Source organism: Nerophis ophidion, linkage group LG26 (assembly GCF_033978795.1).
Source record: "Nerophis ophidion isolate RoL-2023_Sa linkage group LG26, RoL_Noph_v1.0, whole genome shotgun sequence".
In the NCBI taxonomy this organism is placed as follows: Eukaryota; Metazoa; Chordata; class Actinopteri; order Syngnathiformes; family Syngnathidae; genus Nerophis; species Nerophis ophidion.
In genome coordinates, this window is record NC_084636.1 from 12569836 (window position 1) to 12587256 (window position 17421).

A 17421-nucleotide genomic window follows, 5' to 3' on the forward strand; every position below is an offset into this window, starting at 1 on the left:
GTTGTAGAATATTGGTTGGGTAATGACCAACATTCAATGGTCAGATCAATGTCAGGAACAAACATTGATTAAATATTTTCATAAAGCACGTGGTTTCAATGTTATATGTGAGTTGTAGAATATTGGTTGGGAAATGACCAAAATTCAAAGGTCAAATCAACGTCAGAACCCAACTTTGATTATACGTTGTCAAAAAGCGTGTTGTTCCAACGTTAAATTTGAGTTATAGAATATCGGTTGGGAAATGACCAAAATCCCAAGGTCAAATCAACGTCAGAACCCAAGATTGATAAAACGTTTTCAAGAAGTATGTCGTTCCAACGTTATTTTTGTGTTGTAGAATATTGGTTGGGAAATGACCAAAATTCAATGGTCAAATCCACGTCAGAACCCAACATTGATTAAACGTCAAAAAGCATGTTGTTTCAACCTTGTTTTTGTGTTGTGCAATACTGGTTGGGAAATGACCAACATTCGAAGGTCATATCAATGTCAGAACCCAACATTGATGAAACGTTCTCAAAAAGTATGTTGGTTTTGTGTTGAATAATATTGTTTGGGAAATGACCAAAATTCAATGGTCAAATCAACGTCAGAACCCAACATTGATGAAACGTTATAAAAAAGGATGTTGTTTTAACATTGTATTTGTGTTGTAGAATATTGGTTGGGTAATGACCAACATTCAATGGTCAGATCAATGTCAGGAACAAACATTGATTAAATATTTTCATAAAGCACGTTGTTTCAATGTTATATGTGAGTTGTAGAATATTGGTTGGGAAATGACCAAAATTCAAAGGTCAAATCAACGTCAGAACCCAACACTGATTATACGTTGTCAAAAAGCGTGTTGTTCCAACGTTAAATTTGAGTTATAGAATATCGGTTGGGAAATGACCAAAATCCCAAGGTCAAATCAACGTCAGAACCCAAGATTGATAAAACGTTTTCAAGAAGTATGTCGTTCCAACGTTATTTTTGTGTTGTAGAATATTGGTTGGGAAATGACCAAAATTCAATGGTCAAATCCACGTCAGAACCCAACATTGATTAAACGTCAAAAAGCATGTTGTTTCAACCTTGTTTTTGTGTTGTGCAATACTGGTTGGGAAATGCCCAACATTCAAAGGTCAAATCAACGTCAGAACCCAACACTGATTAAACGTTCTCAAAAAGTATGTTTTTCCTACGTTACATTTGAGTTGTAGAATATTGGTTGGGAAATGACCAACATTCAATGGTCAAATCAACGTCAGAACCCAACATTGATTAAACGTTCTCAAAAAGTGTGTTGTTTCAACTTTGTTTTTGTGTTGTAGAATATTGGTTGGGAAATGACTTACATTCAATGGTCAAATCAATGTCAGAACCCAACATTGAATAAACGTTGTCAAAAAGCACGTTGTTCCAACGTTACATTTGAGTTGTAGAATATTGGTTGGGAAATGACCAACATTCAACGGTCAAATCAACGTCAGAACCCAACATTGATGAAACGTCAAAAAGTTTGTTTATTCAATGTTGTTGTTGTGTTGTAGAATATTGGTTGGGAAATGACCAAAAATCCAAGGTCAAATCAACGTCAGAACCCAACATTGATTGAATGTTGTCAAAAAGCATGTTGTTTCAATGTTGTTTTTGTGTTGTAGAAAATTGGTTGGGAAAGGACCAAAAATTCAAGGTCAAATCAATGTCAGAACCCAACATTGATTAAACGTTCTGAAAAAGTATGTTGTTCCTACGTTATATTTGAGTTGTAGAATATTGGTTGGGAAATGACCAAAATTCGAAGGTCAAATCAACGTCAGAACCCAACACTGATTCAATTTTCTCAAAAAGTATGTTTTTCCTAAGTTATATTTGAGTTGTAGAATACTGGTTGGGAAATGACCAAAAATTCAATGATCAGATGAACATCAGAACCCAACATTGATGAAACGTTCTCAAAAAGCATGTTCATCCAACGCTGTACTTGAGTTGTAGAATATTGGTTGGGAAATACCCAACATTCAAAGGTCAAATCAACGTCAGAACCCAACACTGGTTAAATGTTTTCAAAAAGTATGTTGTGTCAAGGCACTGGGGCTTCACGGTGGCAGAGGGGTTAGTGCGTCTGCCTCACAATACGAAGGTCCTGCAATCCTGGGTTCAAATCCAGGCTCGTGATCTTTCTGTGTGGAGTTTGCATGTCCTCCCCGTAAATGCGTGGGTTCCCTCCGGGTACTCCGGCTTCCTCCCACTTCTAAAGACATGCACCTGGGGATAGGTTGATTGGCAACACTAAATTGGCCCTTGTGTGTGAATGTGAGTGTGAATGTTGTCTGTCTATCTGTGTTGGCCCTGCGATGAGGTGGCGACTTGTCCAGGGTGTACCCTGCCTTCCGCCCGATTGTAGCTGAGATAGGCGCCAGCGCCCCCCGCGACCCCAAAGGGGAATAAGCGGTAGAAAATGGATGGATGGATGGATGTTGTGTCAAGGTTGTTTTTGTGTTGTAGAATATTGTTTGGGAAACGACCAAGATTCAAAGGTCAAATCAATGTCGGAACCCAACATTGATTAAACGTTGTCAAAAAGCACGTTGTTCCAGCGTTACATTTGAGTTGTAGAACACTGTTTGGGAAAATAACAAAATTCAATGTTCAAATCAACGTCAATACCAAACATTGATTGAATATTGTCAAAAAGCACATTGTTCCAATGTTTTAGGATAGAACTTTATTGTCATTGCATAAGTACAACAAAAATATGTCAAAAAGCATGTTGTTTCAACATTGTTTTTGTGATGTAGAATATTGGTTGGGAAATGACCACAATTCAATGGTCAAATCAACGTCAGAACACAACACTGATTAAATGTTCTCAAAAATTATGTTGTTCTTAAGTTATATTTGAGTTGTAGAATACTGGTTGGGAAATGACCAACAATTCAATGATCAGATCAACGTCAGAACCCAACATTGATGAAACGTTCTCAAAAAGCATGTTGTTCCAACGCTGTACTTGAGTTGTAGAATATTGGTTGGGAAATGTCCAACATTCAAAGGTCAAATCAACGTCAGAATCCAACACTGATTAAATGTTTTAAAAAAGTATGTTGGATCAACGTTGTTTTTGTGTTGTAAAATATTGTTTGGGAAACGACCAAGATTCGAAGGTCAAATCAATGTCGGAACCCAACATTGATTAAAGGTTGTCAAAAAGCACGTTGTTCCAGCGTTATATTTGAGTTGTGGAATATTGGTTGGGAAAATACCAAAATCCCAAGGTCAAATCAACGTCAGAACCCAAGATTGATAAAACGTTCTCAAGAAGTATGTTGTTCCAACGTTGTTTTTGTGTTGTAGAATATTGGTTGGGAAAATACCAAAATTCAATGTTCAAATCAACGTCAGAACCCAACATTGATTGAATGTTGTCAAAAAGCACATTGTTCCAATGTTTTAGGATAGAACTTTATTGTCATTGCATAAGTACAACAAAAATATGTCAAAAAGCATGTTGTTTCAACATTGTTTTTGTGATGTAGAATATTGGTTGGGAAATGACCAAAATTCAAAGGTCAAATCAACGTCAGAACCCAACATTGAGTAAATGTTCTCAAAAAGTATGTTGTTTCAACGTTGTATTTGAGTTGTAGAATATTGGTTGGGAAAATACCAAAATCCCAAGGTCAAATCAACGTCAGAACCCAAGATTGATAAAACGTTCTCAAGAAGTATCTTGTTTCAACGTTGTTTTTGTGTTGTAGAATATTGTTTGGGAAATGACCAAAATTCAATGGTCAAATCAACGTCAGAACCCAACATTGATGAAACGTTATAAAAAAGGATGTTGTTTTAACATTGTATTTGTGTTGTAGAATATTGGTTGGGTAATGACCAACATTCAATGGTCAGATCAATGTCAGGAACAAACATTGATTAAATATTTTCATAAAGCACGTGGTTTCAATGTTATATGTGAGTTGTAGAATATTGGTTGGGAAATGACCAAAATTCAAAGGTCAAATCAACGTCAGAACCCAACTTTGATTATACGTTGTCAAAAAGCGTGTTGTTCCAACGTTAAATTTGAGTTATAGAATATCGGTTGGGAAATGACCAAAATCCCAAGGTCAAATCAACGTCAGAACCCAAGATTGATAAAACGTTTTCAAGAAGTATGTCGTTCCAACGTTATTTTTGTGTTGTAGAATATTGGTTGGGAAATGACCAAAATTCAATGGTCAAATCCACGTCAGAACCCAACATTGATTAAACGTCAAAAAGCATGTTGTTTCAACCTTGTTTTTGTGTTGTGCAATACTGGTTGGGAAATGACCAACATTCGAAGGTCATATCAATGTCAGAACCCAACATTGATGAAACGTTCTCAAAAAGTATGTTGGTTTTGTGTTGAATAATATTGTTTGGGAAATGACCAAAATTCAATGGTCAAATCAACGTCAGAACCCAACATTGATGAAACGTTATAAAAAAGGATGTTGTTTTAACATTGTATTTGTGTTGTAGAATATTGGTTGGGTAATGACCAACATTCAATGGTCAGATCAATGTCAGGAACAAACATTGATTAAATATTTTCATAAAGCACGTTGTTTCAATGTTATATGTGAGTTGTAGAATATTGGTTGGGAAATGACCAAAATTCAAAGGTCAAATCAACGTCAGAACCCAACACTGATTATACGTTGTCAAAAAGCGTGTTGTTCCAACGTTAAATTTGAGTTATAGAATATCGGTTGGGAAATGACCAAAATCCCAAGGTCAAATCAACGTCAGAACCCAAGATTGATAAAACGTTTTCAAGAAGTATGTCGTTCCAACGTTATTTTTGTGTTGTAGAATATTGGTTGGGAAATGACCAAAATTCAATGGTCAAATCCACGTCAGAACCCAACATTGATTAAACGTCAAAAAGCATGTTGTTTCAACCTTGTTTTTGTGTTGTGCAATACTGGTTGGGAAATGACCAACATTCGAAGGTCAAATCAATGTCAGAACCCAACATTGATGAAACGTTCTCAAAAAGTATGTTGGTTTTGTGTTGAATAATATTGGTTGGGAAATGACTAACATTTAATGGTCAGATCAACGTCAGAACCCAACATTTATTAAACGTTATCAAAAAGCACTTTGATCCAACGTTATGTTTGAGTTGCTCAACGTCAGGACCTAATTCAACTATTTCTCATCATTGTTTTAATGTCTTGTGCCTGCTGGGTTCACATCTAGCATTCCCTAGATCCTTTTATTGGTTCCAAGAACGGAAACAGGAAGAAGCCAATACAGAGCCTCGTTGACGAACTTAATACATCTATTGACGACCTTCAGTACACCAGTGAGTAAATAAGTCTCCGACGTGCCAATGCTTGAGGACAACCGAGGAAAAGAATGGAGCTCAGGGGTGCGTTGATGCCTGACCTGCAGATTTTTTACTTTATCCGAGACGTTCTCCTGGGACATGGTGACGTGATCCGGGCCGTCCTCCTGCACGGACTCCTCCGGGATGAAGATGCTGTCGTGCGAGAGGGCTCGCGATCCAATGGGATTCAGTTCCCTGCGGAGGAATGGCAGCCTGTTCAGTTGTGCCGCATAACCTTTCATTGTTCATGGAGCGTCGCCCCGGACTCATTTGTTTTAAGACGTCAAACAATTGCGGCGTACTGTGTTTACACTTTCGTTTTTCAGGAAAGCTCGATGCCGACCCAAAGAGGACTATCAAGCATTTGATAAGAGGTGGAAGTCACGTACCTTAGACTTTGATTGAGCTCCTCCTCATCAGATACGACTCCATTGCACACTTCCCCCGTGGAAAAACTGGCCTTTAGCTGCGCTCCATCGAAGCCCCCCTTGGCCTCGCGCTTCTTCTTCTTCCCAAATAGACGTCGGAAGGGCTGGAATTTTCCCTGCCGCCTCCTCTTCTCTGCTGGCAAAGAGAGACGCGTGATAACCGCCGCTCGCCGGCAATTGTTTACCCAGTCTTTATAACACCGGCTGAGTAATGAGCAAGGATGGTGGCCTTTGGAGCCGCGTTGACTGCCGCGGATGGAATGAAATGCAAAGAAACCAGATAGAGTGAGAGGATGCGCAGGAAGTAGGGAGGGAAAAGACAAACCTCATGCATCGAAACATAGAAAACGGCGCCTTCGGCCAAAGCAGGTTAGGAAACAAAGCGAGGAAAAGAGGCCATCACGATCAGCTAGATTCCATTCTGATCTGACTCTTCAGAAAGTGTGGCCTTACTGTAACACATCATATCAATGTTAATGATCTTTTCGCAAGCTATAAAACATTGACACTTAACAAGTAAAAAAAGTCATATCTTTATTGCTTTTGATTCTGTTCCTGCTATAAGGAAGTGATCAGCATTTTTGTCTGCCTTTGGGTGAAGTCAATACAAATTTTTGGACAAGCTTCAGCTGTATAGTGAATTTGTGCCCTAGGTTTTTTTGGAAGGGGTCGAGGCTGTTAGAATAATTCTATCTAAATGATCACAAAAACGTTGTGTTGAAATGAGTTCCCAGCCAGAAGACCAAAAGCTGTCGGTGAACCTACCAGGGGAAGGCTCGTAAAACTCCACTGGGTAGGGGGGAGGCAACATCAAGGTGTTCCTGTTTCTTTCATGTATTATAATCAACAGAAATAAATTGTTTTAACCCAAAGACTACAAAGGCGACCTCTTTTTGAACCTCCTTCTTTTAACTGTTTTACGAACCTCTTTTTGAACTCTTTAAGACCTCTTTTTTTGAACCGACCTTTTCTGTGAACTGTATACGAACCTTGTCCCTTAGAACAGTTGTGACCATGTGGTCAGGGAAGGTCCAAATAAAAGAAGGAGGCGTGCAATCTTTTGGCAGAGCGTGCTGAGACACTGTTCAAAGGTAAAGCGTTCAAAGGGTGTCTCTCCTCAAATTGAGCCGAATTGAATTCTGTCTCTGTTTAATTCTTTGCTTCTTGTCTTGTTTAATAGATGTCATCGTCTCTCCTCAAATTGAGCCAAATTTATTTCTGTCTCTGTTTAATTATTTGCTTCTTGTCTTGTTTAATAGATGTCATGTGTGTTAGAACCTGACAGAGGCTCTACGACGGCACTCGACAATTGACACTAGGGGTATCCAAAGTGCGTCCCCGTGGCCATTTGCGGCCTGTAGCTAATTTTGTAACGACCCACAGCACACTCTGAAATTACTAATACAAATAAAACTAATAAAAATTGTGCACCATTGATTGGGCAATGTGGATTTTTTTTATATAGTGCTTTTGTGTCTATATTAGTTGTGGACTTCTTTGATTTGTCCTCAGAGGCTACTGTTCACTTAAGCGTAGTTATGAAAAGAAAAAATAAAAATAAAAAAAATAAATAAATATATATATATATATATATATATATATATATATAAAGTGGAATAAAACAACCAACAGGTGAAATGTTACAAGAAAAGGTTGCTATGGTAACTGTAACAACCCAAAGATGCCATGCAGGTACAACATATTTTTAAAAATTTTTTGGATCCTGAGGAATTTTAGTGGGTTTTTCTTTTTTGGGTTTTTTAACTATCATTGGTCAAAAAATAATAATGAATAAAAGTGTTGTGAATTACTGACCTATTCAAGGCTCCAATTATTTCACATCAAATATGTTAAAATATTCAAAATTTTGGGGGGAAAATATTGCATATTTTGTGTATTTTCCAGATAAAGAACCAACATTTTCTCCACCTAAAAGGAAATAAAACAAACTAATAACAAAATTTTAAAAAAGGAAAAAAAACTAAACTATAATCGACAGACAGATCTGAAGTTGATGTAGAGACTTTTCCATATAAAGAATGTTCTACGCCGAAAAGGACATAAAACAAACAAATAACAAATAAAAAAAACTTTTAAAAAAAGAATATAAACCTATAATCGACAGACAGATCTGTAGCTGATCGAGAGACTATAGTGAGACTTAAAAAATGTATGACATATTTTTAAAATTTTTAAGGAATTTTGGCAGATTTTTTTTTTTTCATGTATCATTGCTCCAAAAAAATAACATTGAACTAAAATGTATGGTGTTATGAAATACTGACCTGTTTAAGGAACCAATAACTTCACATTCTATATTCCACTATTATTTATTTCTATTTCTATTGCATTTTTTTTTTCCATAAAAAAAAACAGGGGTTTCTTTGAAAATTAAAGCAACATTAAAAATGTATATTTTTCAACTTCATATAGACGGAAAGTACTGGAGTTGCTCTGGAGATTTAAGTATTGAATAATAAAAAACAGATTTAAATATCTGACTTATTTTTTACTTTTTTATGACTGGGTCTCAGGGACCTCACTTAAAAGGAGCCCTAAAGTTGAAAAAAATAAATAAATTTAATTAAATAAAAAGTCTGTATATTGTATTGATTTTGAAATTGAAGCATATCAAAATGGCCCAAACATGGTTTAATTTCTCAGTGTGTGTCCTTCAGTGGAAAAAGTTTGGACACCTCTGCCAGGCATTGATCTGATTCCGTATCGCTTTCAGAGCTATTTGTAGCAACCGGTGTGGAGTTTCACTTGAAACTATGTGGATTACCTCCTCACGTTTTGGTGCATTGCTGGGAACTGCAATGTTTTTTTTTTCCAAGAGCATATAGTCAAGAGCGTCAAATTGTTTGTAACAGAAAATAGTTGAGAAGCACCACTTTAAAGCAACAACGTGCACTACTTTTAAGGTGGAACAACTTATATATATATATATATATATATATATGTATATATATATATATATATATATATATATATATATATATATATATATATATATGTATATAAGCACCAGGTGAGGCATACATACTTTTTTTTTTTTTTTACTTAAATTCATATGTGCAACTCTCTTCATTGTTGATTTAGGTTGCACATTAGAGTTACAGTAGAAATAAAAAGGGGGGTGGGGGAATGGACCATGGGTTAAGGCTGCTGACTTGGAATTAAAAGTACTTGGTTCAAACCCCACTTCTGGATGATTGTATTTTGTTGTAACTCATCATACTGTACTGAGACAGGAGTCCTCGATTGCATTTGTGTATGAAAATAAATAGCTACTTCACATGACCCAGGATAGCCCAATGGTTTTAAGACTGTTGACTCAGGTTGTAGGGTACTGTGTTCGAATCCCACTCTGATTGGCAGTATTTTATTCTACCTCATCATACTTTAGTGAGCCAGGTGTCGTTGATAACATTTGTGTATGGAAAGAAATCTTGTTTCCACAAGACCAAAAATAGCTTAGTGGGTAAGACTGCTGACTTGGAATGAGAGGTACTAGGTTCGAAACCTGCACTGGCTGACAACCTTTTCTTCCACCTCATCATGCTTTTTTGACCCAGGAGTCCTTGATTACATTTGTGTATGGAACACAATCACTAATTCACAAGACCCAGGATAACCGAGGGGGTAAGGCTGCTGACTTGGAATTAGAAGTACGTGTTTCAAATCCCACTCTGTGATGGAATTTTGTTCTACCTCATACTTTACTGACACAGGAGTCCTCGATTACATTTGTGTATGAAAAAAAACCCTTCTCCACAAGACCCAGGATAGCCTAGTAGTTCAGGCTGTTGACTCAGGTTGAAGGGTGCTGGGTTCGAATCCAGGCTGGGATGACATCTAATTTGCAAAACTGGCAGGACGCATCAATTTGATATATATTGTGACTGTGTCACTTCACCCATGTAATGTTAAAATAATAAACTTTTTTTATTTATCCAATTACAATTAATCTAATTTACTTTAATTGTACCCAGGAGAGGTCATTACTCAACGCTCTTTATTTTTAACTTTATAGTCCTATTCCCACCCACCTCAGGAATTACACTCACTCGCGCACACACACACACACACACACTCAGAGGTAACATCATTGACTATTTGTCATTTTATTTTTGATTATTATCTTTAGTGTTGTCTCAATTTTTCCATTATATGTTACTCAAACAACCAGCACATAACATTACTCTGTGTAAGAAGCACCCCATAATGTATGTCGTTTTGACGCCATACAGCCAAATTACTTATTCCATGTATGGGATTTGAACTCAGTACACCTGTATTATGAGCCCACAGTGCTGACCATTGAGCTATCCTGGGTCCCATTCAGATGTGGGTTTCGCTCATATACAAATGTAATCAGTGAACTATGATCGAGGCTAAACAAAAATCATGATATTGTGGATTTGAACCCAGTAGCACTGCGTGAGATGCAGCAGTCTTAACCATTGAGCTATTCTGGGTCCCAGTCAAGCCTGGTTTTCGCTCATAAACAAATGTAATCAATGAGCTATGATCGAGGATAAACAAAAAACAAGATGGTCCAAATTGTGGATCTGAACCCAGTAGTACTGTGTGAGAGGCAGCAGTCTTAATCATTGAGCTATCCTTGGGTTGTCATGTAATTTACAAAACTGTCTGGAGGCTTCAAAGGGACATATATTGTGACTGTGTCACTTCACCCATGTAATATTAAAAAAAAATATTTAATAAACTTTTTTTTATCCAAATACAATTAACCTATTTCATTTTAATTGTACCCAGGAGAGCTCATACTGCATTTAATCCCAGCTCTAGTTGACAGTATTTGGTTCAACCTAATCATACTTTACTGAGCCAGGAGTCCTTGATTACATTTGAGTATGGACCAAAATTTGATCTTCACAAGACTGACGATAGCCCAGTGGTTAAGACTGTTGAATTAAAAGCAAGAACTTCCAAGTTATGGATTTGAACCCAGTAGTACAGCATGAGAAAATGCTTAAACAATGAGCTATCCTGGGTCCCACTCAAGTATGTTTTTCGCTCATATAGAAATGTAATCAGTGAACTATGATCGAGGCAAAACCGTAAACCAGATGTTCAAAGTTGTGGACTTCAACACAGTAGTACTGCGTGAGAGGTACCAGTCTTAACCATTGAGCTATCCTGGGTGTCGATTAAGACTAGATTTGGGTAGTTATTTGTTCTACTTCTATCATACTTTACTGAGCCAATAGTCCTTGATTACATTTGTGTATGAAACACAATCTAATCATCACAAGACCTAGGATAGACAAGGGTTTAAGATTGCTGACTAGGAATCAAAGTTCCTGGGTTCAAGCCCCACTCTGGTTGATAGTATTTTGTTCTACCTCATTATACTTGACTGTTTTTTTTCCCCATTTATTTCATTTACAAAGAGCAGATAAAAGGCCGAGATGTGGAGGGAAGGTCATCTCTCAATATGAAGTTCAAAGAGCTGTCACTATCAGTGAAAAATCAAAACAAAGCCATCAGAGAGATAGCAAAAACATATGTGGCCAAAACAACTGTTTGGTACATTCTTAAAAGAGAGGACGCACTGCTGAGCTGACGGCGGCATCAGCACCGTCAGCCCTATGCTCACCCTTGCGTGCGAGTGACACTCGAGTGCCACCCGAGTTCCCATGCAGCATGCTCCATCTCTCTGGTTCAGGGTCTCTCCCTTGATACAATGCCCGTGACGCAACGCCAAGGGCCTGCTCACACACTCATGCGTAAAACCAGACAGGACGTAGAGACACTCTACGGCAGCAGGCAGGCTGCAGCTCCTCACGGCGAGCACTTAGCGGCCCGAGCCCTGGAGCCTCCTGCTGGTTTTTCACGCCGGCCATCTGATCGGCGAATCAGGTGAAGCCGCAGAACAGGCCGCGGGACGGCAGGAGGCTTTCACATGTGCAGAGACCGATGGAAAGTCAGCAAAAAAATCAGTCAAGTAATCCAGGCTCAGGATGCAAATTCATTTTGCCTCTCATCGGCATCCTTGATCGCTCCCTTGGCACTGCAAAGCTGCCCACTGCTCCAGAGCAGGTGGGTAAGTGTCCTGCCAATGGACACAACACCAGTGACTAGGATGGCGGAACCAGGGATCGAACTGGAACCCTCAAGTTGCTGACACGGCCACTCTACCAACAGAGCTATACCGCCCCTACATATGTAAACATAATATACATTTGAAAAAACTCAAGAAAATTTTGTGATGCTAAAAAATATCGACGTAACCATAGTATCGGCAATATACACACTCCTGTACTTGGTATCATTACAGTGGATGTTAGGTGTAGATCCACCAATGGCGTTTGTGGGGTTTAGTACCGAATATGATTCATTGGTATCGTGGTACTGTACTAGTACCTGTATACCGTACAACCCTGATACATACTGTGTAGGGACAGGGCCAACGAGCCGACGGCGGGGCAGGGCACGCTACAGCCCTGCCCAGGATGGCGGCAAGGAGGCGGAGTATGCGGCGGAGCTTGCTGGGAGCGACGGCGCCACAATCTAAATCAGGTGCGTGTCACACACACCGGCAAACAATTAACTCATTTCCTCCTGCTGTATAAAAGGGGAGAAGTAGGAGAGGTCCCGGGAGGAGTTGGAGAGCCGGAAAGAGCGATCAAAGAGCAACCGAGAGCGAGTCAGAGAACGGGACGACGACGATGGCGGCTGAAAGAGCGCGCCGGAGAGCGGGAGACGGAGAGCGAGACACGGAGGAGCGAACAGTGCGAGTGACGACGGTGCAAAAGTCTGCATTATTTGAAAAAATAAAAGAGTCAAACCTGCTCGAAAGCATGTCCTTCCTAGGTGGTCCATTCAACCCACACGACGACGGCTTAAAACAGTCAGACATACATTTATCAATTTAATGTTAATGTACATATAATCATTTAATAATTTAGTCTATGTTTAATTAAATATTTAAACATTCAATTAACTATTAATTTAATTAATTAACTATTTAATGACTGAATCAATTATTTCACAATTTATTAATTATTTCATGAATAGAATAATAATATATTAACACACAACTCTTATGGTTGAGGGCCGTTGCTATAGTTAGTATCAATTGTGCTGAAGTGGTATTTTTCTTTGTCTGTGCAAAGCCTGCAATCCAAAAGATCGCAAGCCAGTCTGGCATCAGTGTCCGTGTCCAGAAACGGCCTGCTGACTGCCAAGGTCGAACACCCGCCATGACGCAGACAGAGCAGAGACAAAGCGATATCACGACTGTCAGCACAATTGCAGTGACTAGGATGGCGGAAGCGGGTATGGAACCTGGAACCCTCAAGTTGCTAAAAAGGCCACTCTACCAACTGAGCTATTTTTTGCAAATTTTGCCTATCATTCACAATGCCAATGCAAGACAACATGTGTTTAATTTTTATTTTTAATGCATTTTAATTTGTAATGTATACACATAAGTACCATATTTTCCGGACTATAGGGCGCACCGGATTATAAGGCGCCCTGCCGATTAATGGTCTATTTTCAATCTTATTTCATATATAAGGCGCACCGGATTATAGGGCCCATTTTCTAAATGTAAAACACCACATAACATGTAATGGTGGTTCTTTGGTCAAAATGTTGCATGGATGATGTCTTACAGATCATCTTTAAGCCGCTTTTTGACAGTCGCTTCCGGATGCGCCGTTTTGTGGGCGGTCTTATTTACGTGGCTCACCTTCGGCAGCGTCTTCTCCCCCGTCATTATTTGTTGCTTCAAAACTCAGGACCCACTTCTGGTTATCTTCATTCTTTCAAACTAAATTTCAAAACAAACTGGATTTTTAAATACACACATTTTGGCTCACAATTGTGTTATTCAACGAACTGTTCAGCGTTATTTGCTGCAAAAAAAATAAAAAATCCAGTTTGCATATTTCAACGCAAAATAATTAGTGACATAAATTGAGTGTAGAAAAAAAACTAAACTTTAATAATACATCTTCGTACTGTCTTATCGAGATGTAGAAGATAGAGGGGCATTTCTCCTGCAGTGGTAGCCACAGTAACGACATAAACAACAACATGTAAACAAAACAAAACAATACAGGCCCCTTTAAGGGGGCTGCAAGAAGGATAAAGTCACTTTTAAGGCAACTGAGCTACACGTCGCTAACCAGCTAGCACAGGGGTGTCAAAGTCATTTTCGCTCGGGGGGCCACATGGAGGAAAATCTGTGCACATGTGGGCCGGACTATTAAATTCATTTTAGGCGTTTCAGGATATTGTTGATAAATGGGTTTAGCTTTGCATAGTAGAGTTTTAACTTGCACTTACAGATGTAGCGACCAACTGTAGTTACTGACAGTGGTTTTATGAAGTGTTCCTGAGCCCATGTGGTGATATCCTTTACACACTGATGTCGGTTTTTGGGGCAGTACCGCCTGAGGGATCAAAAGTCCGTAACATCATCGCTTACGTGCAATGATTTCTCCAGATTCCCTGAACTTTTTAATGATTTTTGTTTGTCTTACTTCGGCAAAAAATAGACATTTCGGAAACTATTACAATAAAAAATATTGACAAAAAGCGGTAAAGTTTAGATCCATGAAGGAAATTTTATAACTAAATAAATTTACATATGCATAAAAATGGGTTTCATTTTGTATATATATATATATTTTTAAATCAATTAAGTAACATTTATTACAACATTTTTCCAAAACACAATATATATATAGAATGTTCGATATAACAGGATAATGCATAAATGTATCATTTGTTTAAAAAAAAAATTAAAAAAAATGGGACCCCAAAAATGTACCGTGGGACCCCATTTGTATGACTTGATGGGACACCATTTTGAAAAAAATCCTACCGCCAACACTGACGGAGTATTGGTGCGTGCAAAACAGCAGCAGGCGGCTGTGGCCTGCGGGCCGGTTCCAATACTAATTAATATCATAAATCATTCATTTGGCCCTTGGGCCTTGACTTTGACACATAGGAGGAGCAAGCATTATTGCACACACTTAATGGTAAGATGTATGCAAAACAATCACACACCAAGCCAAGAAGGAAGCACACCACCCAAAAAAATCTTCACCAACACCACTACAAACCACACCATGCCCTTCTTAAAGAGACAGTAACTGTAAACACGACTTGTCCGTGCAGCTGGGATAGGCTCCAGCCCACCCCCATGACCTAGAGAGGGACAAGCGTTCGAAAATGGATGGATGGATCCATATTCTACCGCTTGTTGCGGGGGCGGGCTGGAGCCTATCCCAGCCGCATTTCGGGTGATCAAACAAGGATTGCCAAACAGTTTCAAAAACTGTCTCTTTAAGATGTCCAAGCATAAAATCACACTCCTTTTTTGGGGGGCGGGGAGTTTATTATTGTTGTTTTGGTCCTTTTTACCTGGGCTTTTGGATTCGGTTAGTTCTAAATGCATGCCATGCTCAGTCTCCATCGCCATGGTCGCTGCACACCTAGGCTGTGGCGAGGAAAAAAGGGAGGCATGAGGGGATACTGGGTGGTTAGAGACAGAGTGGAGCATGGCGATCTCCTCCATGATTGGTCAAAAGGCAGTCACGTGACTACAGGGCGCCATGACTGCTACTGCTGTTTTTTTGTTTGTTAGTTTTTCAAGGTGAGAAATTATGCTCCACCGACAACAATTACAGAAAGCTTTTTACGTTGTTACGCTTGGTGGGCATAGCGATGCCGGATTTGTTCTTCTGTGGATGTGTCGGGCAAGAACACAGCGTAAGGTAAGAAATAAAGGATTTATTTAAATAATAAAAGGTTAAGAACAAAAATACTGGTGCTAGGGCAGAAAAGGCCAACAAAAGGCGCAAGCACGGAAGCTAGGGAAACTAACAGAAACACTAACACTTGGCACAAAGGCACAAAAAGGGAAAACAAAACAACTAGCATGTGAACTAGGAATAAAATAAAGCTAGCGAGTAGAGCATGGAAAGTATTCGTCACTTGTTGCATGAGAGCAACTTAGGAACCGAGGACGAAATAACAAAAGGGGCAGGCTTAAATAAGGCAGTAATCACGAGGAGCAGGTGTGCGTCGAAAATAAGGGGCAGGTGAAAACTAATGAGCAACCAACAAGGAACTAAGGCAAACATTGGCAGACTATAATACAAAAATGGAACAAAACACGAATATGGAATGATCCGAGCAGCGGATCATAACAAACGTGGCTTTACCCAGAAATAAGACAAGAATGGGAAGTGAAGGATTTTGCGAAAGCAACACTGGAGAGCGACTTAACGTCTGCGTTTTTTTTGTTTTTTTTCAGGATAGAACACCCAGAAGCCAATACAAATAATAACAGAAGAAATTAATTAATTAAAGCAGGGGTGTCAAATATACGGCCTGCGAAGAGGTTTTACCCGGCCCGCGTGAAGAGTTTGCCAAGTATTTAAATAAAAGAAACTGCTGTTCCAAATGTGTCCACTGGATGTCACTATAGCAATTAGGTTAGGACTACCAAGCATACTTGCCAACCGATTTTCCCGGGACACTCCTGAATTTCAGTGGTCTTCCCGGGGCAACCACTCTCCCGAATTTCTCCCGATTTCCACCCGGACAACAATATCGGGGGCGTGCCTTAAAGGCACTGCCTTTAGCGTCCTCTCTCACCTGAAAAGGAGACTATTATATATGTCTCCTTTATTAATACGTTTATCTATAACCCATAAAGTAGGGAGCTATTTCTCAGGGTGTGTTAATACACTGACACACAACATCTGGATTCCCATCATGCATTGCTTCAAAACTACGGCAAGTAGTAATGTCCAAAAACGTAACAGAGACGAAGCAGAAGAACGAAGAAGAGACATGGCGACGACGAGTAAGAAGAAGTACGCTTGCAAGTTCCGAAAAGATTGGAAAAAAATAATTTCAGTCCATCCAGGACAGACTTCACCGTTGAACACGATGGCCAGAACGGATATACTCATTCATGAATGGATTATTTATATATATATATATATATATATATATGTATATATATATGTAGATATATGAAATACTTGGAGTTTTTACCTCCGTTTCTTACAGTTTGTTGAGTTAGCACTGGATTGAATGGTGGACATGACAAAGAAGGTGTTTGATACCGGGAAGAGTTTACATGTTGTGTTTTTTGTTCAACCCCAGAAAGACTGTGACTTAAAATTAGAGATGTCCAATAATATCGAACTGCCGATATTATCGGCCGATAAATGCTTGAAAATGTGATATCGGAAATTATTGGTATTGATTTAAAAAAATAAAATTCATGACTTTCCAAAGCGCCGCTGTATACACGGACGGAGGGTGAAGTACAGAGCGCCAATAAACCTTAAAGGCACTGCCTTTTTGTGCCGGTCAAATCACATAATATCTAGACCAGGGGTCACCAACACGGTGCCCGCGGGCACCAGGTAGCCCGTAAGGACCAGATGAGTCGCCCGCTGGCCTGTTCTAAAAATAGCTCAAATAGGAGCACTTACCAGTGAGCTGCCTCTATTTTTTAAATTGTATTTATTTACTAGCAAGCTGGTCTCGCTTTGCTTTACATTTTTAATTCTAAGAGAGACAAAACTCAAATAGAATTTGAAAATCCAAGAAAATATT

At 39.0% G+C, this 17421-nt stretch overlaps 1 protein-coding gene across 5 annotated transcripts in view; it reads right to left on the minus strand.

The window, feature by feature from the left end:
• cracd (capping protein inhibiting regulator of actin dynamics) overlaps positions 1-17421 on the minus strand; it is a 65685-nt gene that overhangs the window by 12346 nt on the left and 35918 nt on the right. For 3 of the 5 annotated variants that reach the window (XM_061888115.1, XM_061888117.1, XM_061888119.1), the window contains 2 exons: positions 5758-5932; positions 5428-5563 (listed from right to left, as the gene is read on the minus strand). In XM_061888115.1, the coding sequence (XP_061744099.1) occupies positions 5428-5563; positions 5758-5932 (311 nt within the window). The remainder of the gene's footprint in view (positions 1-5427; positions 5564-5757; positions 5933-17421) is intronic. The other 2 variants (XM_061888116.1, XM_061888118.1) reach the window with 1 other exon arrangement.